Source organism: Melospiza georgiana, chromosome 1, assembly GCF_028018845.1.
Source record: "Melospiza georgiana isolate bMelGeo1 chromosome 1, bMelGeo1.pri, whole genome shotgun sequence".
NCBI classification, from domain to species: Eukaryota; Metazoa; Chordata; class Aves; order Passeriformes; family Passerellidae; genus Melospiza; species Melospiza georgiana.
In genome coordinates, this window is record NC_080430.1 from 5,124,329 (window position 1) to 5,150,385 (window position 26,057).

At 43.2% G+C, this 26,057-nt stretch overlaps 1 protein-coding gene across 1 annotated transcript in view; it reads left to right on the forward strand.

The window, feature by feature from the left end:
• The window catches only part of OXSR1 (oxidative stress responsive kinase 1), an 89,484-nt gene that overhangs the window by 24,564 nt on the left and 38,863 nt on the right, over nt 1–26,057 (forward strand). The window contains exons 3-4 of the mRNA XM_058034301.1: nt 5,008–5,116; nt 16,222–16,363. Coding sequence (XP_057890284.1) covers nt 5,008–5,116; nt 16,222–16,363 — 251 coding nt within the window. The remainder of the gene's footprint in view (nt 1–5,007; nt 5,117–16,221; nt 16,364–26,057) is intronic.

Below are 26,057 nucleotides of genomic sequence, written 5' to 3' on the forward strand. Positions count from 1 at the left end.
GTTGGGATTGCAGCTTAAGGCTTAAACCTGTGCTGGGTGCAGCTTGGTTGTATTGTTTATCAAAGCAGCAACAACAGAAGTCTTAATTACTGCACTGGTTTAGGTTTTGTTTTGGTTTTTTTTTTGTGTAAAGTTCACTATGAACGTCAGAATTAATGGTGGGCGAAATCCTGAACATCCTTCTCTTGGAGTGGATGAGCATGAGATGGTGCATGTAAAGAATTTCAGAGAGTTTGCAGCTGTCTGTGGGCACTAATCCCACTGAAAGCATTGCTGAGCTGTAAGCTCTGGTATTGATCTGAACAGCTGGATCAGTGATGGGTTAGCTGGGATGTGGGTGAAGCTGGCTGGCTTGTGTCTGTGAGAGGAGGCAGCCACTCACCCATCTGCCTTTGGGCTGAAACCAATTAAAAATGGCCATGTAGGAATTGCTGCACCACAACAGTTCAGGAACACCTGCTTCCTTCAGTACATTGTCACTAATGGTGAAGACTTTGAAAGAAGGAATGACTGAATGAGGCTGAAGAACAGCCATTAAAATGGACAACTGCTGAATGACTTGCCATGGCACTATTTTGTTCCCATCACTGAAGATTACTTAATGGATGAACTGGGTTTATCCCTTTCAGAATTGTTTCTTTTCCACTGTTGTTCTAGGGCTAATCTAACTCCTCTCTACTCGTGCCAGTTTAGCTCCTGTAGCACTTAAGGCAAGGGGTTGAACTGGATAATCCAAGGAGTGGGAGCTGAATCAGAATCTCTGATTTTGTGCTTTCCCCCACCTTCTTAAAAAATATCTATTGAGTTAATTTTGATAGAAGAACGTGTTTGGGTTTGGTTTTTATTTTAGTTCTGTTGCCACCTCAAAAGGCAAATGAATTATTATTGTCAGTTTTACAACCTTTTAGCTAAACTGTTAAAATTTCTCTTGGAGCAGAATGTGAATGGTTGTGGCTGCCTATAGGACTGGAGCTCTAAATCCTGCTTTAAAAGGATGAAGAGCAGCTTTAATGCCTTATCTCCCAGCTGAAATCTCATGGCATAAGATCTTTGCCAGCCATAGTTGGAGCATTGGTGCTTTCAAGGGGTGATCACATCTGACCTGCTTTGTTTTCTGCTCCAGCCATGCTTTCCCTCCCCACTTCTCCTATGGTTGTGATTCCCCTCAAACAGGGTTACCATGCTGGCAGCCCTCTGGACTCCTCTGAAGTTGCAGGTAGCCACATGAAAGCACTCTGCTGCTCTGCTATCTCTGGAGTTCATGTCAACATGCAGGAAGTAAAACTAAATAAAGCATCATTTTAATCCTGGTAGTTGAGAGCAAGTGCCTCTGAAGCAAGCCTCAGGGGCAGATAAACACAGAGTAAAAGGTGGTGATGTGAAAAGAAAATACCATTAGGAAACTTGAGCTGGTAACTAAAACACAGCCTTACCTGCTCCTATTAATTCCAACTTCAATTGTGTGTCACTGGGCAAATAAACCCTCCTCCAAAATAGCTGATCTCCAGAAGTATGTCTGACTTACAGGAGACTAATAGGTTGCTTATGATTCTAGATTATACTTCATTGCACTTTTATGACTGTTTTGCAAGCCTTGAAATGTTTCTTTTATTGCCTGTAGAAGTACTGAAAACATTTGTCAGAACCCTTAATGGAAGCCATGGAGGCATTTAGAGCTAATCCCAGTCTATTTGCTTTTGGTATTTGACAATACAGATATTAAAAATATCTCACCCTGGGTGAGCATGTAACCATTTCCAAACCATTGCCTGTGTCTAGACTTGTTTTTGTCGGGAGTTCATTCTCCACAGCTGAGCAGAAAGCAGAGGAATTTCTGGGAATTGGCAGCAGGGCTGTCTCTCATCACTGAGGCCATGGAGGCTGAGGGGGTTGGGTGGGAGAGCTGCTCATCACCCCCTGCATCTGTGGGGGTCTGTACCAAGTGACCCATGGCTGCTGGCAGACAGGGAATGGAGCAGCCCAGATAAATTATTACAGAGGTGTGCAAATCACTGAGATTTTTATTTGCAGTCTTCCAATACCATTTTGATGCTGGGGAAAATATGGGAAGCACAGTTGTAGCTCTGTTATCTGGGGCTAGCAATCTCATTAGGGAGGTGGGAAGAGGAAACCTTTACCTGCTGTGACTGTTGTGTTTGAAGAGCAGCAAACTCTCCCAAAAGCTTTGGCAATAGTATTAAAGCTGAGCTTACTGTACAAAATGGCTGTTTTGCTGCATTTTATCATTTCCTACTCTGTTTTAGAGCAGAGCTGCCCAGTGATCCCTGAGTGGGATCCCTGCTTTATTGCAGCCCTCAGCCCCTGCAGTGGCCCTGCTGCAGCAGGCTGTGGCTGTGTGATAGAACTGGCTTGGGTTCAGTTATGGCAGGTTTGGGAATGGTATTAAAGCTGAGCTTACCACACAAAAATGGCTGTTTTGCTGCATTTTATCCCTTCCTACTCTGTTTTAGAGCAGAGCTGCCCAGTGATCCCTGAGTGGGATTCCTGCTTTACTGCAGCCCTCAGCCCCTGCAGTGGCACTGCTGCAGCAGGCTGTGGATGGGTGGTAGGATTGGCTTGGGTTCAGTTCTGCAGGAAGCATTTTAACCACAAACCCCTGAGATTTGCCACTATCACTTTAAACAGTTGTATGGGCTGAGCTTTCAGGATGTTGGTGCCTTCTTTGGGGGAGAGCAGGAACCAAGCTTTGATGTAGCCAGTGTGAGATGAGCCTGGAAAATGCTGAAAATGAAATGGGGCTTTGGGGGTGGGAGGGAAACTCTGCCTGGCTGCTGCTCCTTCTGATTGGTAATAATGTAAAAACACTGAAAATCGTGGGCTGTGATGCAATTAATTATTCAGAGCTGTGCTACACAGTTGAGAGATGGATTAATCTGCTTGTATTATACATCCCCTGGCTGACAGAGGTGTTTAATTGCACACATCAGGTTTGTGATTATTTATTTTCCCTCTTTATGCTTTGGTGCACATGACAGCCTTCAGCTATTTTTTTTTTTAGCTGTGTTTCCCAGCCCAGGAAGAAGATTGTGGTAGTGAATGAGAGAGGAAGTTCTTAGAAAATAATAATAATAAAATGTTAACTGTCACCAAATGCCTGGAAATTTCTGTAGTATGGGGCTGCTTAAATGGCAAAAATCTAATCTAGGTCTAGGATCTTAAGTAAACTTGGTCCAGACTTTGTCTCATTGCCTCCTGTACTCCAGTAGCATACACAAATATATATTAAATATGCAATGTTTGTATACATTTCTCATATTACTCTCTTGATCTCCCAGGGAACGGCTTCAAAATATTTTGAACAGTTTAGTTGAGAAAATACAAAGCCAGCTCCTCTGAGAGTGGTGGATTGGGGCAGGTCTGGCTGATGGGATGGATTACCAGCCCTTGCTTGCTGCTTTCCACCTTGGTTTCCTCTGGTGCCAGTTGATCCTGTGTAGTGAATTTCAATTGTCAGAGAGAACTACAGAGAACCACAGAAAACTCCAAAGTTGCTGATTTATTTCCTTTGTGAAAAATGACTTGACACAAGTGAAAGTTTGCAAGGAAGGGAGCTGGAGCTGTCAAAGTAAGCAAAATATATTGTTTGAGGCTGTATTTATTTTCACAGAGTGTTTTTTAGTCAGAGTATGCTACATGGAGGTGAATAGCTTATTCCTCTTCAAATATCCTTTCCTGTTTAGAAGGATTCTTCTTTAATCTGCTTGTTAAGTTTCCTGGAAAGCTGGTGCCTCTCCTGGGGAAGCAGAAAGAGGAACCAATTGCTTTGGATTCCTCAAAGGCACCTACTCCCTGAAAAGCAGTGCTAAGTGGATAAATCAACATGAGCCTGTTCCTTTGGAGCTGTGATTGCCAGCTCAGGCCTTGCCAAGGGGAAGCAGTGGCTTTGCTCTGAGCTCAGCCACAAGCAGAGCTTTGTGCAGGAGCAGGAGGAACATGTGCTGCATTTGTGGGGTGTCCTGGGCACGGGTGAGTTCTCCTCAGAGCTCTTTCTGGTACTTCATCCCAGGGAAGTGTTGTGCTGAGAGGGAGGGAAGGGTCAGGGGTGAAGGGCCTTGCTCTCCTCATGGGTGTCCTGTGGAGGAATGGTGCAGCTGAGAGCAGAGTTCAGGGATGGGAGGATGAGTGTCTGGGGTGGGCACAGTTTGTCAGCTTGGGGCACTTGGCAGAAGCACAAAAGCTCAGCTGGGTGCAGTGCAGGGTGCCAGGCTTGGCTCAGGGGATGGCTTTTGTCTGTGGACAGCCAAGAAACTGGGAGGCTTTCTGTCCAAAGTGGTGATTTGTGCTTGCATAACGAAATCAGTCAATGTTTTCTGTGGTGTTGTTCCCTCCATAACCAAAACTAAGACTAAGCACAGTCAAAACTCAAAACAATTTAACATCTGAACATATTTCATATTGTCCTGGACTGGAAGTAGCTACTGAGTTTGTAATCTCAAAGTGATCTCTCTCTTCTTCCAGTGTGACAAAGGATGCAGCTGTCCTTTGTGCCTTCACCCTAACTGAGCTGAGCCATCTGCTTTCCTGCTGGGAACAAACTTGAGGAATAAGAGGCCTTTTTTCCCCAGAGGCCAATATTTCTCTTTCTCATCCAAATGATAGTCTTCAACAGATTAAGCATCTGTTGCAGAGTGTTTTACTGAAAGGAGAAGTCAGCATGAACTTCCTAGGTCACAAACCAGAGTGAATTTTTGGGAATATTCCATTGTAGCTGTGTGCAGGAATTTTGATTGCCACCACTTTGATATCCTTGCCATGGTTTTTTTGGTTAACTACTTCTTTCTCTAGACAGACAGGAAGAACATCCTAAAATACCTTTTGGCTCTAGTATGATGGAGCCTGAATGTTTAGAGTATTTCTGGATTTTCTACATTTACCTTCTAGGTATCCTTTTTCTTTGCACCCTTGCTGTGTCTTGAGAAGATAATTCTGTGCCTGAGGAGTGATTACCACTGTGTCCAACTGCTGATGTTTTATTTTTCTCTACAGAAAGAAATTCAAGCCATGAGTCAGTGCCATCACCCCAACATTGTATCTTACTACACATCGTTTGTGGTGAAAGATGAGCTGTGGCTGGTGATGAAGTTACTCAGTGGAGGTGAGTGGTCACATTTCTTTACCCTAAAGGCAGCAGAAAAACCTGTCCTCCCTCCTTCCTCTCTCCCTTCTCTACCTCTTAAGGTTCCCACCCATGAATTAGGAATTGTAGAGTTGTTTAGGTTGGTAAAGACCTCTAGGATCAGAAAGGCCAATAATTACCCCAGCACTGCCAAGTTTACCTCTAAAACCCTGTCCCCAGTGTCACATCCACATGGTGACTCCACCACCTCCCAGCCAGCCTGTCCCAATGCTGAACAGCCCTTTCCATGAAGAAATGTTTCCAAATATCCAATCCAAACCTCCTCTGGTGCAAGTCAAGGCAGCTTCCTTTTGTCCTACTGCTTGTTCCTGGGAGCAGAGCTGGACCCCCACCTGGCTGTCCCCTCCTGTCAGGGGCTGTGCAGATCCTAAAGGTCCCCTCTGATCCCCCTTTTCTCCAGGCTGAGCCCTTTCCCAGCTCCCTCAGCCCCTCCTGGGTCTCCAGCTCCTTCCCCAGCTCTGTTCCCTTCTCTGGACTCACTCCAGCCCCTCAAAGCCTTTTTTGTCACGAAGGGCCCAAAAGTGCCTGCAGGATGTGAGGTGTGGCCTCAGCAGTGCTGAGCAGAGGGGACAATCCCTGCCCTGGCCCAGGCCAGGTGCCCTTGGCCTTCTTGGCCACCTGGGCACTCCTGTTCAGCCACTGTCACCAGCACCCCCAGGTCCCTTCCCAGCAGGAATCTTCCCAGCCATTCTGTGTGAATAATATTTGATGGCAACCCATTCAGCTCAGAAAAACTTCTCATGTTCTGTCCATCAGTAGCAACACCTAACTGGCTTTTGAAAATCACTGCTTAACACAGAGCCAGCGAAACTTCCCTTTTCTGGATTTGTTCTCTCAGACACTGGAGAAACAACTTTTTTTGAGAGAGTGAGTTTGAAAATTTTGTATCAGTAATGTTTTATTTGAAGTCATAATATTTTCCAGGATCCCTGTTTAATTTACAGTTGAGACAAGAAATGGACTCAAGTTCTGGATGTTAACACAAAGTGCTGTTGCTAAATCCTGGGCCTGTCTTTAGGAAGACTTCATTTTCCTGGCACTGCAGCAAACAGGAATTGAGAACTGAAAAAGAAAAATCATTATTTTCTTACATTTGAAAAAAATCCAACCTGGCTTCTCTGTTCTTGGCTTAATTTTGTGGACTGTAAAATGCCAGGAGATGATGTGGAAAAATCTGGCTAAACCTGTTTGCATTTTGCACAAGAGCTCAACAATGACCATAACACATGTCTCTTTGAAGGTGTTCTTTAGAGAATTTTAGCAGTTCTCTTGGAAGAAATCAAACTCCATGCCAGCCTTAAGTCTGTCTTAAAGGGTTTTTAATGTCTCATGTGCTCATGTGTCACTAAGCAATACCCTGTGTTTCCTTAGAGAGACATGTGACAGGTCATTAAAGCACTGATGACTGTTTGTGTGTGGAAAAGAATCCCCTGCCAGCTCAGAGCAAGCAGTGCTGCTGGGTGTATAGAAAGAGTCTCTATGGGAAAGTTTCCACAACACCAGGAAATGGCATTTCAGGGGTGCTGGAGAGGAGCACCAATGGGTTTGGCCTTTTCCAGGAGTACACAACCTCTCTGAAGAAAATGCACAGCTGCCTCCATCACTTCACAGCAGTTTTCTGTCATGGCTCCTCCTTGACCCTCCAAATGTTGTCTCTGTTTGTTCTCAGTTGTGTGTGGAGATGTTTTTTTTTTTTTTTTGGGGGTTTTTTTGTGTAAAGCTGGGGAAAAGTCAGACCATCATTATCAAGGCAACACAGATGTAACGACTACACTGGAAAATTTCTGGAAAAATAATTATTGCTTCAGAACCAGCCTGTTGCTGGTGTGAATGATGACCTGCTTCTCATTTAATATTCCCTTTGAATGGGCTTTTATGTTCTTCAGCCTGATAATTGACCCTTGTGCAGCTCTGGCATTTAGTGGGGGATTTGCAGTTAAGGAGTGCTAGGAAATTTCCCTGCTTCTCATTCTGTTGCATATGTTGAAGAGTAGGGTCATTCCATAGAAGACAGAGCAGTAAGAGTGTAATTCTTCCCTTCCTCAACATTTCTGAGAGTCAGTGTTACATTTTCTCACTTAAGAGGAATCATTTGAAGGCTGGAGGAATTGCTAAAGTAAATAGAAAGACTTTGAGAATGACTTTTCACTTTCTAAGCAGGAGGATACCTTGTGAGGTATTTTCCAGCTGTTTTCTTCTATACTTTTTACTTCTCTACATACTTTTTTATATCTGTGCTTCAGGGATCTCAGCTCTCAGAGGCAGATTCTGCAGCACAGTCTTAAGGATGGGGAAAGAAACTTGTGATTGGAGCTTTCTGACTGAAGAGCTTCTTCATTCACTTTTAATGAGCCTATTTTCAGTTGGTCTTAGGCTGAGTGATTTATGTAACAAGAGACACTTCTAAAACTGCCTCTCATTCCTTCCAGCTTAGTTCTTATCAGTAATAAAGTGGCTTGTTTTGCAGTCATCTGTCATCCAGTGGGAAAAAGAATGATCTGGATTTCAACAGGAAAAACCTTTGAGCTGGTTTTTAAACCAGAAAACAAAAGCAAAGAAAGAGCCCCCCAGAACAAAACCAAAAACAAACAAGCAAACACAAAACTGCACCAAAACAGACCCAAAACAGAGTACAGCCTAACACTTACATTTTGTTTAGCTGTTTAAAAAGATTTGTACATCCCAATCTCAATAAGTACATATGAAATACATTCTGATGTCCATTCTGTATTTTGATCATGGCTTTTGTTCATGATAATTTATTCTGGGTAAAGTTCAGAATTTTACTGCCTCTTTTCTGTCAGTGTATGCTGGTGTGTGATTTCAAGCTGAAACTAGTTTTAATTTCAGCCTACAGACAGTGACCTTATTAATTTGACAAACAGTCCACAAGACAGCCAATCTGTAATGCAAACCTTTTTTGTTGTTGCTGTAAGTGTAATTTAGCTTATTTTCTGGCTGCAGTCTATTGTTAAAATCCTAACCTGGTCATACATGCAAGTGTTTTAGAGATGTCTCTAAGGGAAAATTGTCTAAATCCACAAATTGCAGTTGTCTAACAGTGCCTTGCTCCTCTGACATCCAGAGGGTGCCCTCAAAGGTCCTGAATTACCTGCCTGACATTGTCACTGAAACAGAACTATTTGTACTCTGCTAATGGGAGATTCCTATATTTGCAAGTTGTCAGCAGCCAGGAGGAAGCCCTGGGGAGCTGATGAGCATCAGAGCCCGGCAGGCTGGTGGGAGCCCCTGCTCAGAGCCCTGTGAGCTGGCACCCTGAGCCCAGAGCAGGTGTGGAGCTGCTGATGGCACAGACGTGGCTGTGATGAGAGGCAGTGGTGGGGACAAGGGCTGCTGCTGCTGGGTGCAGTCACTGACAGCCTCTCTCTGGTTGGGGATGTGTCTGTGTCAGCTTTGTCAGGTGCCTGCTCTTTCTGTTCCCTTCATTAGAAGCTGCAGAGCCTTTTCTCTAATGCTGGGAGTTCTGTAGGGTTCTAAGCTTAGCAGCATGAACTCGACACCCCAGCCTTTGAGTCCAGACTCCAAACTAAAATCCAGTGGCTATTTCTAGACAGCTGCTGACCTGCTCTTTGCCTCCCTGGCATTCTCCTCTCAGGAATTTTACTCGTGCCTTTTTAAAGCCTGCTGAAGCCAGTCCTGCTCTCAAACTCCTTTAGCAGGAAGAGGAGCAGCTGTGCTTTTGTTCTTGTGCTTTTACTCATTGTGACCTGCTTGCTCTTCTAAATTCTCCCTGCTTTTAACAAGAGCTCTCATTTCACAGGTGACCCATGGCTGTGGATAACTCTATAAAACAGTTGCTTCTATGAAACAGCTGGCCCTGGTGACTTGCTACATCACACAACAATTTTTCCTGTCCTAGCCTGCAGCAGATAAAACTTCCAAAATATTTTTCAACTGTGCAAATCCTTTAAATGCTGAAACATTTCCAGATAGGACTCTTGGATATTCTGCCCTCTGCTCTAAGATTAAATCTGCTAAGGAGATTGCTGTATTGAAATAGTTAAACCTTTTATTTTCCAAAAGTTTTTAAGATTAGCTAATCAACTTCTTACTTCACGCTTTGATCTGAAGTTCAGAATGTCAGACCAAAAGAGGTAGGCAAATCTTAGTTCTCTACCAGGGAGTTAGGACATCTTGTTCTGCTTCTGCTGTGTTAATCTCTGATCTGGCTCCTCCTAATTCCAACAGAGAGTTCTGATCAAAGCATAAACCACAGGTCCTTAGAAATCTTTGTGCTTATGTTGAATTATTTTCTTAGGAGAGAGATATGCTATTTTTAATTCATCTGGAGGGATTTTGATTTTATTTGTAGAAACACAACTTAATTTCAAACAATTAAGGATGGGGTAAGTCAGAAGCAGGGGATGGCAGGGATTGTACATGATGCAATGTGTGTAGGTACATTGCCACTCCTAACTGTAATAAGAAAAGCATGAAAAATTAGTTTGTGTTCACATTTTCTCCTCGAAATGTCTTGATCACAACAGCAACAGGCTGTTTTGCTCCCTTTATTGTATTATCTTGTTTTCTGCCTTAATCTTCCCATATTTCTTCTGCATCCATGCACATGCTTGGGGGGAAGGAGGCAAGAAGTGAATGTTTCCTTAGCTTTCCTCTGAGGAGGTTGAACCAGGGTTAATGTCTTTTCCTTTGTTTTGTATAACTTGTTTCCTTTACTTTGCTACTCTCTGGCTGTATCTGTATTCCTCAGTCCCAGAAGAACTGAATCCAAACAGTTCTTCCTTCTTATGCATTTTTTCATCTGTTTGCCAGAGACTGACAAGGTGCAGGTTTAATTCTTGGCTCTAATGACATCCAGGCTCACTGAGACCACTGGCTAATGCTGAGATGTCTTGAAAGAAGCAGCAGTGACTCTGCCAACTCCCCCTTCTCAAAGTTCAGCCTGTTCAGCATCAGTGTTTGTCAGGTTTGGGGCAGATTTTGGTTCTCACAAAGTTGTGTGGTGATTCCCCAGCACTGTTTCCAATCCTGTTTGTGCCAGGCCTCTAAATGGCCAATCAATGCAGGTAGTGTTACCTGCTTATTTTGTTGTTGTTGTTTTTTCCAGGTTGGAAGTTAGAGAATTAAATTTTCCCATTCTGCCTCCTAGACGAAGTTAAAGAGGAGTTTTCACTGCATTGAACTTAAAGTGTATCTTGGTTCTGTCACTTAAGTTATATTATAACATGCAAGATATGGTTCCCATAGCAACCAGCTCTGCTGTACATTTTTTTGTTCCTCTGGGGGCATGTAAAATTCCAGCTGGAATATTCCTGCATTTATCTCTGATCTTGTTCCAAACAAGCTTTCCTTTCTGCTCAGGTTTTCATGCCCTTCTCTGCTTCTGCCTCAGTGTGCTGGAGCCCTAAGCAGTGTCACTGATGAGTGTGGATGTTTTCTTCCTCTGCTGAGGAGAAACGTCAGAAACAGGCTTCCTAAATACCATTCCACTGGCTTGCTGGTGTAGGTGAGGTCAAGGAATCATGCTCTGGATTTGGAACAGGAAGCCTCAGTGTTTGTGGTGGTTTGAAAGTGAATCAGTGGAACAATTAGGACTTCTTGCCCCGAGGGTGTGATTATACAGAAGTTTTCTGCAGCAGCAAAGCTGGTTCAAGGAGTTCCTGGCTCTTTGGTCTCCACCCTGCCTGGAAAACTGGATTTCCAGTTACTGCAGTGATCCCATTTTATGACGGTTTCTCGGCTGTTTCAATGACCTGGAAAGGCCCGGGGTGGCCTTGGGCAGCCCGCACTCCAAAGGACAAGAAAAGGCTTCAGGTTTTTTCTCGGTCTCGGTGTTTATTAATTGTTTATCTAAAAGATTTTCTCTTGGCCCAACAGAGGTCTGCACAGCAGCCAGCCATGAGCACACTGAGAGCCCCCGGGGCGGTCACCTATCTTTATACTCCAAATTACATATACAATATTTATCAATTTTCCCCAATACCTTTCACCCTTATTGACCAGTGCACTTTTAGTAATAACCAATCCCAAAGTGCCACCACCACCACAGAAGATGGAGGCCAAGAAGAAGAAGAAGAAGGACAGGACACGCCCCAATTCCTCCATCTTACTTCTCTAGACCCCCCTGTACAGAAATCTTAAACCCTGTGTCTTACACTCTAATTAACCCATCCCTTCACCATTTACCCAGTGAAATCCTCCCATCCTCATACAGGTGTCGTCTCCCGTGCAGGATCAAAGTCCAGCCACCAGACACTTCTGGCAACATTCCAGGACTCCCGAGCCCCCAAGGGTGGTCTCGGTCACTCTGCACATCAGTCCTGAGGTGCTGAGATCCCACAATTTTATAGCATGGCTTTGGAAGTGATGCAGGGCCACAACAGTGAGGTGGTGAACCCTGGAACTTTAATCTCATTTTGTCACCATAGGTAACCTGGTATCTTTGCTAATTCACACAATTCATGGTGTTGAAGGAGTCAGTTTTACTGGATGTGTGTGGGGTGCAAGTCAGGACTCCTTTTGCTGGGATCCAGGACTGTCCATTGCAATTGGTCTGCCTGGTGTCAATATCCAAAACATGAATGTCCTTCTCTTACAAGCAGTTACAGCTTGGGCTCTCTCAGCTGAGGGTGAGTGTGTACAGATTCCTTCTGCCTCGTCCTTAGGAGCTACAGCATTAGCAGCCTTTGGAGCAAAGTGGGAACTTGTGAGTTTGAGCAGAAAGCCACTTCCCCCTCAGCTGCTGTACAGTGTGCACTGAGAGCTTGCTCTTTGCTGAGGAGGTGCAGTTCCATGAGCTTTGGTGTCAGAGCACACTGAGACACTGGGATGATGAAGGACAGGCCATGCTAAATGCTTTATCAGATTGCACAGTATCTCTGAGGCTTCCTGTTGATGTGCTGCACAGTGTGTATTTGATGGGCAGGAATTTGTTTTAGCTGCATTTTTTCCATATCAATCACTAAATGTTGTCTGCTTTCCTTTGTCTTCTGTTGGGCTTTGAGATCAGTTGCTCATCACCAGCTTTCTTTAAACATCCTTGTTAATGACAGCATTATTTATATTTATGGTTAGACTCCAGTTCTGACCCTTTTTTCTGTGTCTTGTTTTGTCTTTTCTTGGTATGTGACCCTTCTGGGCTTGGAAGAGCTTTCCAGTCAGCCTCAGGCAAACTTAATTTCTTTTTTATATCTTTCTCTGACTTAGGATTCAGCTTCCTGTACTTTGGGTCCATACTACTTGCTACTTGTGAATTTTTAATGAGAAAAATAATGAGGGAATTGTTGTAATCAAACCTAATGCCATGTATAATGCACACCAGAGTGCTTCATAGCATTATCTAAAATAGAGGTTTTATTTTAGAGAGGAGCCAAAGATATATTTTTCTTTTCTGGAACATTGTAGTGGATTTGTTTTCTCCTTGAAAATCTTGTAACTGTTAATACAGAGCAGGGAACCTTATTTCCAGTGTGAACCTCATCCTCTGGCCACTAGGTTCTGTCTTAAAGTGAGATACAGCAGTTTGCACATGGAGCACAAATCCATAGTGAAACAGTATTTAAGCAGAGATCCAGCTGGGTTGGGATGTGCTCTCTCTTCCCCAGTTACTCCTGAGCTGGTTTGAAGCTGGCTCAGGAGCTGGCAGTCTGTGCAGTCATGCTGGTGTTTCCCAGCAGTGTGGTCAGTTTGTTAAGCACATCCTCTGCTGTGGTTTAGGCCCTGGTTCCAGTTCAGCTGCATTAGTCTCCAGTTAATTTTAGCAGTTATTGTATTGCTGGATTGGGAACAGGCCACTGTGCAGAACAGTCACTTCCCCCTTTAGACACTGATTCCCTCATCTCTTGGTCCAGTTAATGGAGTTGGTGTGGGAATTTGTGTCCTGAGGCAGGGGAGGCCTTACCCTGGTGAGTGTGTCTCACACACACACACACACACACAGACCTCTGGTATCAAATTTGCATGGGATTGCTCAGCCTCATGCTGCAGTCCAATCCTGCCCTTCTAGCAGGAGGTGTTTTCCTTGACAGTGAAATTCCCATGACTTCTCCTCTCAAAGCAGCTCCTTTCGCTTTGGGGATTTGTTTCTTCTCTTGCTCCATGCCAGGCTTCCTGAGCCAGAATGCTGGAACATTCCATGGAGCAGTGCTGGGAAATGCAGCTTGGCTTTGTTCTGTATTCCCTGGTGCTGTGCTTAATGAAGTTGTAGTTGAGTTGAGAGTCAGAGCCAACTCCCAAACTTATTGATTTGTGAGTTGGAAAAATCACAGTTTCATGGTGCTGTGGTGCCATGGGATGATCCTAAGAATACTTTTTCCAGCAAAAGGGTGGCTCTTGGGTTGCTTCTCTGCTGTTTCCTGCAGTGGGCATTTTGCTGACCCCTTTTTGCTGTTCTTTCTGCAGAGGACTGACAAATTCCCCCACTTCTATGAACATCTCAATGTGAAAGTGGTTTTAAAATAAATGTTCTTAAAAAGTGTCAGGCAGGACTGGGAGCAGATATAGCCTGGGTGTGAATCAGCCTTTTCACAACCAAGGCTGCCTCTGTGCATGCCCTCTTGTCTGTCTGCCCTCCACCCCCCTTTCAGGGTTAAATACAACCTTTAACTTGGCTAAATAGAGGATTTTTTGACCAAATGAATTTGAGTACACCATATGATCTGCCTCCTCATGTTCCCTGAGCCCTTTGCAGGAGAAGGGAAATGTTTGTGAACCGAGTCTGCTAACGGAGCCGTGGGTGGAGAGAGGACAAAATGAGTACGTGAAGAACCACATATTTTCACTGGACTTCTAAAACAAGTGACAGTTTGTTCTCCAGATTTAGGCACATTTCAGAGGAAAAACCTGAACAGTGGATGTGGAGGGGCTTCTTTGGTGGGATTTTTTTGATGTCACAGAAATTCTTGTCCAGAGTAAGAAGCCTCAAAGTTTGTAAGCTTGTACTCTTTAAATGTGAAAACATGGTAGGCTGAAGGCCAGGTGAGTCCTTATGACACACAACAGAAGATGCTTTTCTCAACATAAAGGTGAATTTCAGTGAAGGGGTCCATCTCCAGCATCTGAAATCTTAGCTTTCTTCAGTAAAGATATTCTTGTTCGGATGCAGGAAGTCCAACAAATGTCAAAACAACCTGAGTTACATCTGGGTGGAGCCTTTGGGTAAGACCCATGTCAAAATTCACTGCACATGACAGTGTTTCTCTGCTTGGGTGGGGTAAAGGAAGGCTGAACACTGAGTGTGTTTGCATAAAATGTTGGGGCAATGTTATGTAACTTCATTTCTGTATTTTTTTTCTCATTTTCCTCTGGGGTTTTTTTCTGTTTTTGTTGTTGGAGTCTTCTGTGTTAAGACTGTGTCATCTGCAAATATCTTGAACTAAACAAAGATTTTTTGGTAAGAGGAAGCTGAAGGTGCTGTTCAGGGCAGCCAATTTATCCCTCAGTTTATTTCCACTGGGTTTGCTGGATGTCTTGGTGTCCAGGTGAAGCTGGTGCCAGTGGGCCAGAGAAGATGGAAGTGAGAAATAGTAGCTCTGCAAGCTTTTAGATGAGCTCAGCAAATACTGCTTTACACCAACTAAGGGACACTGTGCACCCATGTAATTGTTTCCTGTGCAGTTTGAATTGTGCAAAATGAGCCTTTGCACATGGTGTTTGTATTCAAACCTTGCAGCTTCTGCTTTCGTAGGAGAGTCCAAAAGGAAAATAATCTTCTAAGTGAAAACTGATCTGCACAATTGTTTTAGCCTAGAAATTCAGTTGGGATAGTTAATAAAATAAATGTTAAAGAGGAAGAGTTTTTTGTCCACCTGAACCTGAAGGGTGAGAAGAAAATCAAACTAAAAACCTCTTTTGTATTTTTCACTTGCTTCAGGAATTTACAAGGTGAAACTTTTAATTCTCCCATGGGCCACATTAATGAGAGTTTCTGTTCTTAAATCCAAAAAGAATTTTCTCTTACTTTTTTGATTGTGCGTTAAGAAGAATTAACTTCTCTAAACTTTGCTAAAACTGAGCCCAGCTTTTCTAAAGTAGCTGAGTTAGTACTGGGATGTTCTTTCCCTGTAAGTTTCCTGTTCAAAGACAAACAAAGCTGCAATTTATGTTCTCCAGTTGTTCCTGCTTTTCTCATTCTTTAAGAACTTCCCAGTACTGCTGACACTGCTTTGTGCCCATAGCTATAAAAACCCTTCTAGTCCCTATCCAGCCATTAAACCATAGAAACCCAAGTTTGAAGGGGCTAAATGGCACACAGGCTTTGGAAAAGAGGCTTAGCCATCCACACTGGAGCAATAAAAAGTTCTGAGAAGTGTTTTCAGTGCAGCTGCAAATGCAAGGAGGGCAGCAGGCAGTGCCTGTGGAAAGCTGGGCCTTGCACAAGAGGCTGCTGCGAGTCACCAGCTCTGTTCATTCCTGGGTGCAGTTTGCAGAAGTGCTTTGCTCTCTGAAGCCTGGTTTGTCATGGAAGATGATGTAATTCACACCGTGCTGGAGAGAGAGACTAAACATGCTTCTAGGGAAGGATCTAAGCTATTCCAGTGCTGTACACAGTGAAGAAGGGACTTATTGTCACAACTCAGCCTCATTTCTTCTCTGTTTTATGATTTCCACTTTTTTTTTTTCCTGTTAGGGTTGTACCAGCCATAACAGATGAGATTTTTCCTGATATTCCTCTGCACAGAATTTTTAGGAGCTGAAAAAGAGTGCCTAATTTTATCAAGCTTGTTACCTTCAGCTTGAGTCCTGGCATCCCCCTGCTTTTTCCATTTTCCCCTTCAGCTTCTCCAGTACTCAGCACTAAGCCAGCTGTAGCATCAGTGTCTACTTAAAAACCTTCCAAGTGTTGTGTGTGTACATTTTACACTTTGGCTTGTTCAAATAACTTCTCAGTGTTCACAGGGCTTTTACAGGCTCTGCCCCCAGGGGTTCTTTGTTGCCTCTGCTTTCCTGCAGCAAAAGCTTCATCCTCTGACTCTGATCCTGACCATCATCAGTGAATTTCTTGTACATTAAACAATGATAAATTACACTTAACTGTGAATCAGTTCTTCTAGTTTAAACTAAGGTGTTTGACTCTTCTCTAGGCTCTGTTTTGGATATTATCAAGCACATTGTGGCCAAAGGAGAACACAAGACTGGTGTCCTGGATGAAGCTTGCATAGCCACAATCCTTAAGGAGGTGCTGGAGGGACTGGACTACCTGCATAAAAACGGGCAAATCCACAGGTATTTTATGTTTTTCTCATGTCAAAAAATGTTATTGAAACAGAGTAGCTGAGCACAGTCTCATCCCATAACTTGCTGAGGGCATAAAGAGAAGAAAGTAAAAGTGGGAGCTTTATTAAAATGCAGAATTAAGATGTTTGTATTCTATATACTATGTCTGTATTCAATGACTAGGCCAAATTTGGGTAAATTTTGGGGTGTTGAAAGTTCTAATATAGGGAATCTCTTTCTAAATGTCAACATTCAGCTGCAAAGTGTAGTTGATGGAAAGCTGGAAAACTTCCACTGGCTTTGTTTCTTGCAGAGTTACAAATTACCAAGAGCACTTTGTAGGCAGAGTTGAGCAATTTAATAAAAAGTCCTTCCAGCTCTGATTCTTTTTTTTTTTTTTTTTTGAGGTTAACTGTAAGATCAACATAATAACATTTGAATTTGAGTAATTTTATTAACAAAAAAGAAATAAAAATAATGGAAAAACTTCTTCTGTAGGCAAAGCCCAGTTAACTAATGGCCTGTGATTTGACAGACCACTGAAATCCATGGGTTTCTATGCTGGTGTTTGTCTGGGGTGTGTTTTTAAATCACATTTTTCTCTCTCCTGGTATCAAGGTGTGGTGTAGTTCAGTAGAAGATGCTAAGTTGGTCTGTTCTGTGTTAAAAAGACTGAGATTTGCAATCCTAAATATGTGCTGAAAATAGAATATACTGCTTGTGGGTAATGTACACAATCCCAGCCACAGACTGCTACTGGAACAGCCTCTTCTTTCTTGGGAATTTTGTGAGCTTGGCTCTCCTCTGGTACAATGCCATTATAAGCATTGCTGCTGCTGTGCTGGAGTAAGTTTCTGTCTTCTTATAGCTGCACAAGAAGAGGTAATTTTTTTGCCAAAATGTTATTTTAATTAGAAAATACAAGAAGTATTCATAGTTTCAATCAAACTGACTGACTTTTGTAGGTTATTTTGGATTAAAAGGCAAGAAACAGTTGGAAATGATTCAGGTGGAATTCTTCTCCCTGAAAGAAGTCTCAAATTTCAGTTTCCAGTCTCAACTGAAATTCTGATTTAACAAGAATCATTGTCTTCATTGGAGCCAGTTTTGATTTCATAGCTGGTTGCTCATTGCTTAACTTTGTTTTTTGAGATAAGACTTGAGGCATCTCTGGGAATTTAGAGTAAAGCAATAAACCAACTTGCTTGCCAATTACATGGCTGTAAGTTTTCACTTTGCCATAAGTAATTGACAGAACTGTGTTCATCTGTGACCTGCAGTAGGTTTGCTTGGCTGACTCAGTTATCTTCTGGTCTAGTGAAATTGAAATATATCTGTTAAAGCAGCAGAAACCTGTTAAATCTCAGTTTCTTGGAAGATACTGCATAATGTTTCATGTATTGAGGAGAGGTGGTTCTCCATTTGGCTGGCTGGAATGGAAAAGCAAAACTAGTAAATGTGTTAAAGATTAGAGATAATAAATTTATGTGTGTGGTGTGTGTGGTTTTTTTACTGCACTCAGCAAAAATACTATGTTCACAAAATTCAAACTACTGGTCTGAAGAAAATATGATTCATATTGAATCATTTGGAATTGAACTGGGTCAAACCTGCTGTGACCATTCTCATCCTGCTCATTGCCCAAACTTCAGCAAAGAAATCAGAGCTGTGTCATTGCTGCAGCTTAAGGTTGTGGTTATGCATCAGCCCCTTTGCATGTGTTTCATCCCTATATTTTGGGCTTCTCCAAAAGCTGTGTAATATTGTATCACAGAAAAGGATTTGGATTATCTCATTGTGCTGGGCACAGCAGTCTGGGAAGTTTGGAGAAGTGGGATACAGAAGGAAGGTTGTGTGATTTCCTACCTGTGATACAAAGCAAGCTGTCATGCCTTTGAGGGATGAAACATGTTTCCTTAATGGAGTTCATCATGCTGAGTTCCATTTTATCCAGATGTGTGTGTGCTGCTGAGGGAAACACAGTTTGAAGTTGCAGTGCAGCTGGGACCTTTCCTCAGCTGTAGGAATATCTGTATGGTTTTCCCATTTTGCTTCATGCTAGGAGTCATAACATTGGCCATGCCTGATGGGAAAGGCAGGTGGAAATCTTGCAGCCATGCCTGGGATGCTCTCAGAGGAAGTGTTTAAAATAACTGAACTTTGCTCCCCTGGGTCAGCTTCAAGTATCTGGCTCTAAAGGAAAGCACATCGAGTGATGGCTGAAGTGGAGATATTGTATCTGTAGTGTGGGCAGCTGTACTTGGGGTGAACATTAGGCCAGAGCAGGATCAGCTGTGAAGGGTCAAAACTGAAGGGCTTTGGTTAAGACCTGGAACAGCCAGCCCAAAGCAAGCAGCCATCCAGCAGAAAAAAAATGTTCAGCTGGTTACACTAAATCTCCAAACTCCGCTTATATTACACCTTGGAGAAAACAACTTGATAAAATTAGAGACACAGCATGAGTGAGTGACTGTAATTAGCACATCTGAAGTTGGACAGGCAGGCCAGTGGCACAGCCCAAATGATGAATATTGGGTCCCAAATGTAATTTTGTGGGCACTGTAGACCAGAAGTGGGGCTGTAAATCACCACTGAGATCAGAGAACATATTTCTGTCCTTGGAGCTGCTCAATACTTTTAAATTATGCATAATCTTAAATGGGTAAATGAAGTTAACACGTGAAAAACTGGCTTAATGAAATTTTGCTGCTGCTGAATCTTGCTCTGCCTACGCCTGCCTTGAACTTCATGCCACTTCCAATTAAGGTTTGGGGAGCTGTCTTGGTGTGGAAGTGCAAATCCCTGCTTTGGACAGGAGGCGAGTTTGTCAGTATTCTCTAGAGGAGATTAGAAAGCCAAATATCTAGTGAAGGCTTAAATTATAATTTTTTCTTGTTTACTTTCCTAATTAACAGCCAGAGCTAGTTTGAAACTTGAATAGACACCATTGTTCAGGAATAAATGCTGAAGTCTCCCACATTGCCCAAAGTGATGTTTTTTTTTTTTTTGCATTCATCTTGCAAGGGCTGATGGGAAGTGTCTGAGGCCTTATGGCAAAGACAACGGGGAAGACAAAATCAGTTTTATTTTCATGAACACTCTATACCACAGCAACAATTGATTACAAATGGTCTCCATCTTCTCCAAAATCAGCAGTGCCAGCCTTATCTGGGAGCTGGCAGCTGCCTGGGCTGACTCTGTCCCCTCTCTGGTGCCAGCTGCTACTGTCCCCGCTGTGGTTCCTGCGGAGCACGGTGATCCCAGGGAGGGTTTGCAGTGCCACTGATCCAGCTCTTGTTCAGTGAGGGAAGTGCCTGGGCAGCAGCCAGAGCTCTGGGGACACAGGGCCACGCTGGGGAGCCCTGGGTGAGGCTGTGCTGCAGCAATCTGCTCGGGCTCATTTCTGTGGGGAAGTCAAACAGGACTGACAGTGCTGTCAGGGGTCGTTGCCAGGCTAATCTGGGCTGGGTGACACTCAGGGTATGTTGTACCTCTTCCCCATTTAGACTCTGATTCCTCTGTGTGTTTGGGGATTAGCAGGAGTTTGATGAATGACTTAGAAATAAAACTAAAGCAAAACCAACCCAAGAGGTTTTATTGCCTAAAAAGATTGATTGGAGGGAACTTCAAGGCTTTCTTTTTCAGGTGCTGCTGCGTATGGCAGGCTGACAAATGAATCGTGCTGATTAACTGCTACAAGGTCTCTCTGTCTTTCTCCCTATTTTTATCTCTGAGCTTATCTTCTGTTCATGATTAGCTGTTGTGTAACTGAATATTTTAGTTAGTCCAGGTGAAATAATACACTGCTTAAATATAACCAGATTCTCCTATTGCAGCACAATAAATGTGATTCTGTCCTGTTTTTGTGGGAAGTGCTTTAGAGTTGCATGCACTTGAACTATTGGCATGGCAGCAATCCAGCTGTTAGTTTGTTTGCTGCTCTACTTATTACAGAGTGAGAGGAGCACCAACATGTTTTATATGCTGGGTTAGATCAGCCTGTGCTGCCACACAAAATGTTTGGGGTGTTTTTGGTGTCTTTTCAAAATCAGAATGTGGGCAGCAGGGTACTGGGACAGCTGTTTGAATGTGGCTTTGAAGAGACCCTGGAATCAATATTCTTGCTGTGCTTTTATGCCACATAGGTTAATTTTAATTTTTTTTGGGACCTTAGCATTGTTTTGACAGGGAATCAATTGAATTTTTTGCCTCTTTACCCATACTAAGAGTAAATAACTTGTGAAAAATGGGCATCTATCTGTCTGCACATACACATCACCAATGTGGGATTTTTGCAGGAGCTCACCTCCAGTTACAAGTTTTTGATTTAAGATGAAGGAGCTGTTGGATGCATTTTGGCAGAACTTGGCTGTCCTACAGGATTCAAGTTTAATTTTCATGTAGCTGATTAATGCATTGATAGCCATGCTGGCAGGTATTGTGGTTAAACTGGATTCCAGTGTGCCTCTGGAATAGTGTGCTTTCATGTTTCTGTGGGAGTTCTGTGGGAGAACTTCCAGCCCTCCTCTCTGCAGTGCTGTGATCTTGCTTTGGGGAGTGTGTTTTGGAAGTGAACTTAGGTAGGAGAGGTTTGAGGAATGGATAACAGCATGCAGAGCCTTTCCACCTCTACCTTCCAGTTTGATTTTCAGTCAGGACATCAGTAATTTGAAAACTGGCTGTTGCTTAGCTGTGGGAAGTGCAATTTTTTATTCAGAGAGGTGTACTTTAGTACTTTGGTCTTTTCTCTCTTATAGTATGGGATGGGTAGAAATAACCTTTAGAGTTGGTAGTTAGTAGAAATTCTAGAGCTTTCATGTGTAAATAACTCAAAAGCCAGAAGAATAGAAATGTTATCTTGTATGTCTCAGTAGGAAGAAAGAGAAGAGGCTGCTCTAGATTGTGCTGGGTGATTTGTTCCCCAAATAAACACCTTGCTCTGCAGTGTCAAGGGCCCAAGGAGCACTGAACCCCCAGTCTCTGAGCAGTCACACTGGGGTGTATTGTGGTGGTTTGGCAAACCAGCATGCTTTCCTGGTGGCTGTTTCTTCCACTGCATCATCCAGAAATTCATTGTTTAAAAAAAAGAAACTTCCTTGTGGTTGTGGAGAGATAATACAAACCAGATGTAATCCCAAATCTGCAGACAGCCAGAAACAATAACTCCTGTGGAGACAGTTTGCCTCAAAGTGAATAAAGACAGTCTTTGCTCTGAAGTGTAAAAACCTGGGATTTCAACCTCTGATGGTAAAATGTCATTGCTGCAGAAATCACAGGGGTGCTGGGGGCCCTGCAGCAGCTCCAGGTGATGCCCCAGCTCTTGGGGGCTCCCTGCAGTGCAGGGGTGCAGGTGGGCTCCAGGGTGATGCCTGAAGGTGTGGCTGCTGCACTCAGGTGTTTGTCCCCCTGTCCTTTTCCTCACACCCTGGAACTGCCTCTGAACTTTGTCACTGGGTGTCCTGCAGTTACTCAAAGTAACTTTGGGTTAGTCCAAAGGAAAACCAAACTGGTAGAACTGGTAGAAATGGTAGAATTTCTCTGGTGTTTATAAAAAGGAGAGGATTTTTAGGTTTTTCTCTGTGCTTTGCTACATAGAGATGAGAAGCAGGAAAAATATGATTAAGAGTGGGAAAATAGAGGTTGGGTGATCTCCTAAAGGTTCTACAGCAGTGACAGATTTTGGTCAGTGATCCATGACTGAGCTGTACACTCAGGTAATGGTGGTTTGTAACAATTCTGAAATTGCCAGGAGTGTTTGAATTTGATGTGTTTTTAGAAGGAATAATCATTCAATGTCTACAGTGTAATCCCAAATCTGCAGACAGCCAGAAACAATAACTCCTGTGGAGACAGTTCTCCTCAAAGTAACTTTGGGTTAGTCCAAAGAAATACCCAACTGGTAGAAGTGGTAGAATTGCTCTGGCCTTTTATAAAAGGGAGAGGAGTTTTTAGGTTTTTGTCTCTGCTTTGCTACATGGAGATGAGAAGCAGGAAAAATATGATTAAGAGTGGGAAAATAGAGGTTGGGTGATCTCCTAAAGGTTCTACAGCAGTGACAGATTTTGGTCAGTGATCCATGACTGAGCTGTACACTCAGGTAATGGTGGTTTGTAACAATTCTCAAATTGTCAGGAGTATTTGAATTTGATGTGTTTCCAGGGGGAATAACCATTCAGTGTCTGCAGCATTAAATGTATTGAGTGAAAATGTAACAGGCTCTGAGCTTTTACTCTGAAGAAAGCCAGAGCCATTCCCACGTGTACAACACTGTTTGTGACATCTTCCTCATGTCACTGCCTTTATCTGCTGTAGATTGCTGAGACTAGGTCACCCATATGGGCTCTTGCAGCATCCCTCCAGCAGCAGAGTAATTGTTTAAATTGTCTTGTTCATCTGTTCTGCTGTGGTGATACATGGTGTGAATAGAACTCACTTCAAAAAGACAACTTTGGAAATTGTTCCCTGGTTTGGTGCAGAATTTCTGGCCTTCATAGGTCCTAAAAGCTGCATATGTAGAGGTGCTTTAAGATTTATTCAGACCACTGCAGTCTTTTCTTTCATGTCTTATGCTAAAGCAGGAGAAAAGGGCCACTTCCTAAATTTGTGTGGTAACATATTAAACACACTAGAAAAATCTTGCAAGGCTGCATCAGAAAATATTGTTTTTATTTACAAAATTGAATTATATCTTGCCTTGTGGAGTTCTAATAAAACTTTGATATTAAAAAGTAAAGTGAATGTTTTAAAAAACAAAAGTTAGACAAAATCCACACACGTTTAGGACAACAAACAAAGAACTGCTACAGAGAAATCTATCCCTTCATGGCAGCCTGGAAAGCATCACCAAGTGAGATTGGGAGTGCACTAAGGTTTCCCTTGCACAGATTCCTGATTTTATAACTGCTTTCTCCATTTTCTGGGAATAACTGGATTGAATAGAGGGCTTTCTTTCTATGCTAGTCATGCTTAAAGCTGTCACCTTACAGATTTTGGAGAAGGAAGTCTTTTTGACAGGTTTCTTGTGAGCCCTGGCTGTCCTGCCTTCCTCCTGTTGTGTCATGCTGCAGCCATGGCTTTGTAGATGGGGACAGCTCTTGGCTGCATGGGGAATGCCTTGGACTTTGTGTGTATAGAGACAGACTCACTGCTGCTCCAGAGCAAGATGCTGATTGCCTTTGGGAAATGGAGAGCTTTTTCAGCTCCCCTTTGTCAATATTTTGTGACCTAATTTGATCCAAATTGGTTGTGTATTTGCCAGAATGGCTTTCATCTTTCCATCATGGCAGGGAGCTCTGTGAATCACAGACATTCCTGTTCCTTCTGCTACCTGATGCAGCTTGTACTCAAACTGGTGTGATGTACACGTGGTAATTTTTTGGAAATTGCTATTTGTGAATGCTTTAGGAATGTATTATGATGTGGCATTCACATTCTCTGAAAAAATTCCTTCACCCAGGGTTTTTCTCCTGGGAAGCTGAAAGGCAGAGAGAGGCCTCAGAGAAAAGGAAAACAATTCTTATCACATTTGCTTCTCCTGTGTTGTGCTCACATGTGGAATGTGTTTGGAGATTGTTTACCCACAGGTGATTGTTCCATTGGATTCTGCTGTGAGTTGTTTTCACTCTTTGGCCAATCAGGGCCAAGCTGTGCCAGGACTCTGGAGAGAGTCAAGAGTTTTCATTATTATCTTTTTAGCCTTCTGTAAGTATCCTTTCTGTATTCTTTAGTATAGTTTAGTATTCTTTAATATAATATATATAATATAGTAATAAATTAGCCTTCTGAGAACATGAGTCAGATGCATCATTCTCTCCCCTTGCTGGTGGACCTGCATTTACAATATTCTGACCTGCAGGAGATCCTGCAGCATGGTGGTGTCACTGCTGTTGCCACGTGAAGCAAACCCATGTCCTTCCCCATGAAAGAATTTGACATGAAATGCTGAAATAAGACCACATTATAACTTGACAATTTCCCTCTGTTACCAATGACTAAGGCAGGGTGTCCCAAAAATATCTGGGCCTCCAGGGGTAGGAAGAGACTTTGTGACTCCACAGCTCATTCTGTGGGTTGCTTTTAATGCAGCAGGTGTTAAAGGGGCTTTGTGCCTTGTCCCCACTGCAGCCCTTAGGAAGCAGGGTCAGGAAATGGACAGGGTGAATAAATGCATTTGTGGAAGAAGTCCTGTTACATTTTTAGTTGCTGTTCAACATATGAAAGCTTGATTTTAAAGCCTGCTGGGCAGAGTCCTTTCCTTATACAAGAGAAAGAAATGGAAGTTCTGACAGAATAGGGGAAACTTTAAAAGTGGTGTATGAAGCTGGAGATGGAGCTTCTCTCTTGCAGTAACTGCTGGAGGTTGTTAGAAGCGTGGGCTCTTGGCAAGTCCTCCTTGCCATGAGCTGATGTCACAGCAGTGATGTGCTTTGGGGCAGATGTGTGAAGCAAAGGCCTCGTTTGTAGGAGGAAGTGGTGCTGTGAGCACTGGTATGGTTAGATCATCTCCATGTTGGGAGGCAGGCCTAGGTCCAGTGCTTGTAGCACTGGTTTCTGATGTGTCTGAAAACTGCTTTTTAAGGATTTGGGTTTAGCTGGAGCAACTGCCCCACACTGATGTGCACTTGAGGTTCCTTGAGCACTGCTGCTGGGCTGGGGGCTTGGCCATGGGTGGGAGGTAGAGTCCAAGGCAGGCAGGGTCTGTCCTTGAACCACACCTCCCTTTAATCTCTGTTAGGCTTGAACCACGTGGGAAGAGAAGGAATTAATGAGAGCACCAAAGCATCAGAGACAAAGCTGGCACAGGAGTGAGAAGTGTGAGCTGGACACAATTTGCTGAGATAAAGGAAAATTGCTGGGGCTGTGGTAACGGTGCGTGTGGGACAGACAGGGACACAGTGAGGGATGTGACACTGCTGCCTGTCTCACTTCATAACAGAGCCTTGCACTGAGTTAGCCCAGGGTCTGCCACTCTTTCTGTACTGCCTCAGCATCTTCCCAGACCCTGCAGCTATTCAGACAACCAAGATGACAGTGAATTTCAGGCAGATCTCCTGCAGCTTTCTTTAGTGAGTTGTCCCTTGTCTGAGCTGCCAGAGCGACTTGACCTAAAAGAAATCAAATTTGAATCATGGTTTCTTGGGCCCCAAACCCTCTACTTAAAGCAGCAGTCCACTTCTGCAGCACTGGAGGGCAGAAAATCAAGAGGGGTTGTACCTAGTGAGTGCATTGTGGAGCCTCTGAAAGATATTTTATGTTTTTACAATGAAGTGCCATGGGAGGTTAATTTCTCATGCAGTCCTTACTGTGGTTTCTGTTTGCCTGTGCCAGGTGACAGGATGGAGTTATCTCTCCCAAGAGGTCTTCAGTGCACTCAGAGTGATCTGCCTGGATCTTCTGGGTAGGGCAGGGAGAAAACAAGTACTTGCTGTACTCTTAAAGCTCTCTGTGATGGAAGCTGACAGTCTATTCCAGTGGGCTTTGGCTTCACATGGCTCTGTTTGCAAAGCCACAGTCTGTCAGTCACTTCTGCCTTTCAAAGCTTTGCTTCAGACTGCTTAAAAAAAAAAGGAAAAAATGTTTTAAAGGTCCTGGTAACACTGGATTATTCATCTAACTTTCTCCAGCCATTAAAATGATAATTCAAAAGCCTTTAATTATTCCCACTTACGTAGCTCCCATGAAGGTGTAGCTTCAAAACTGCTTC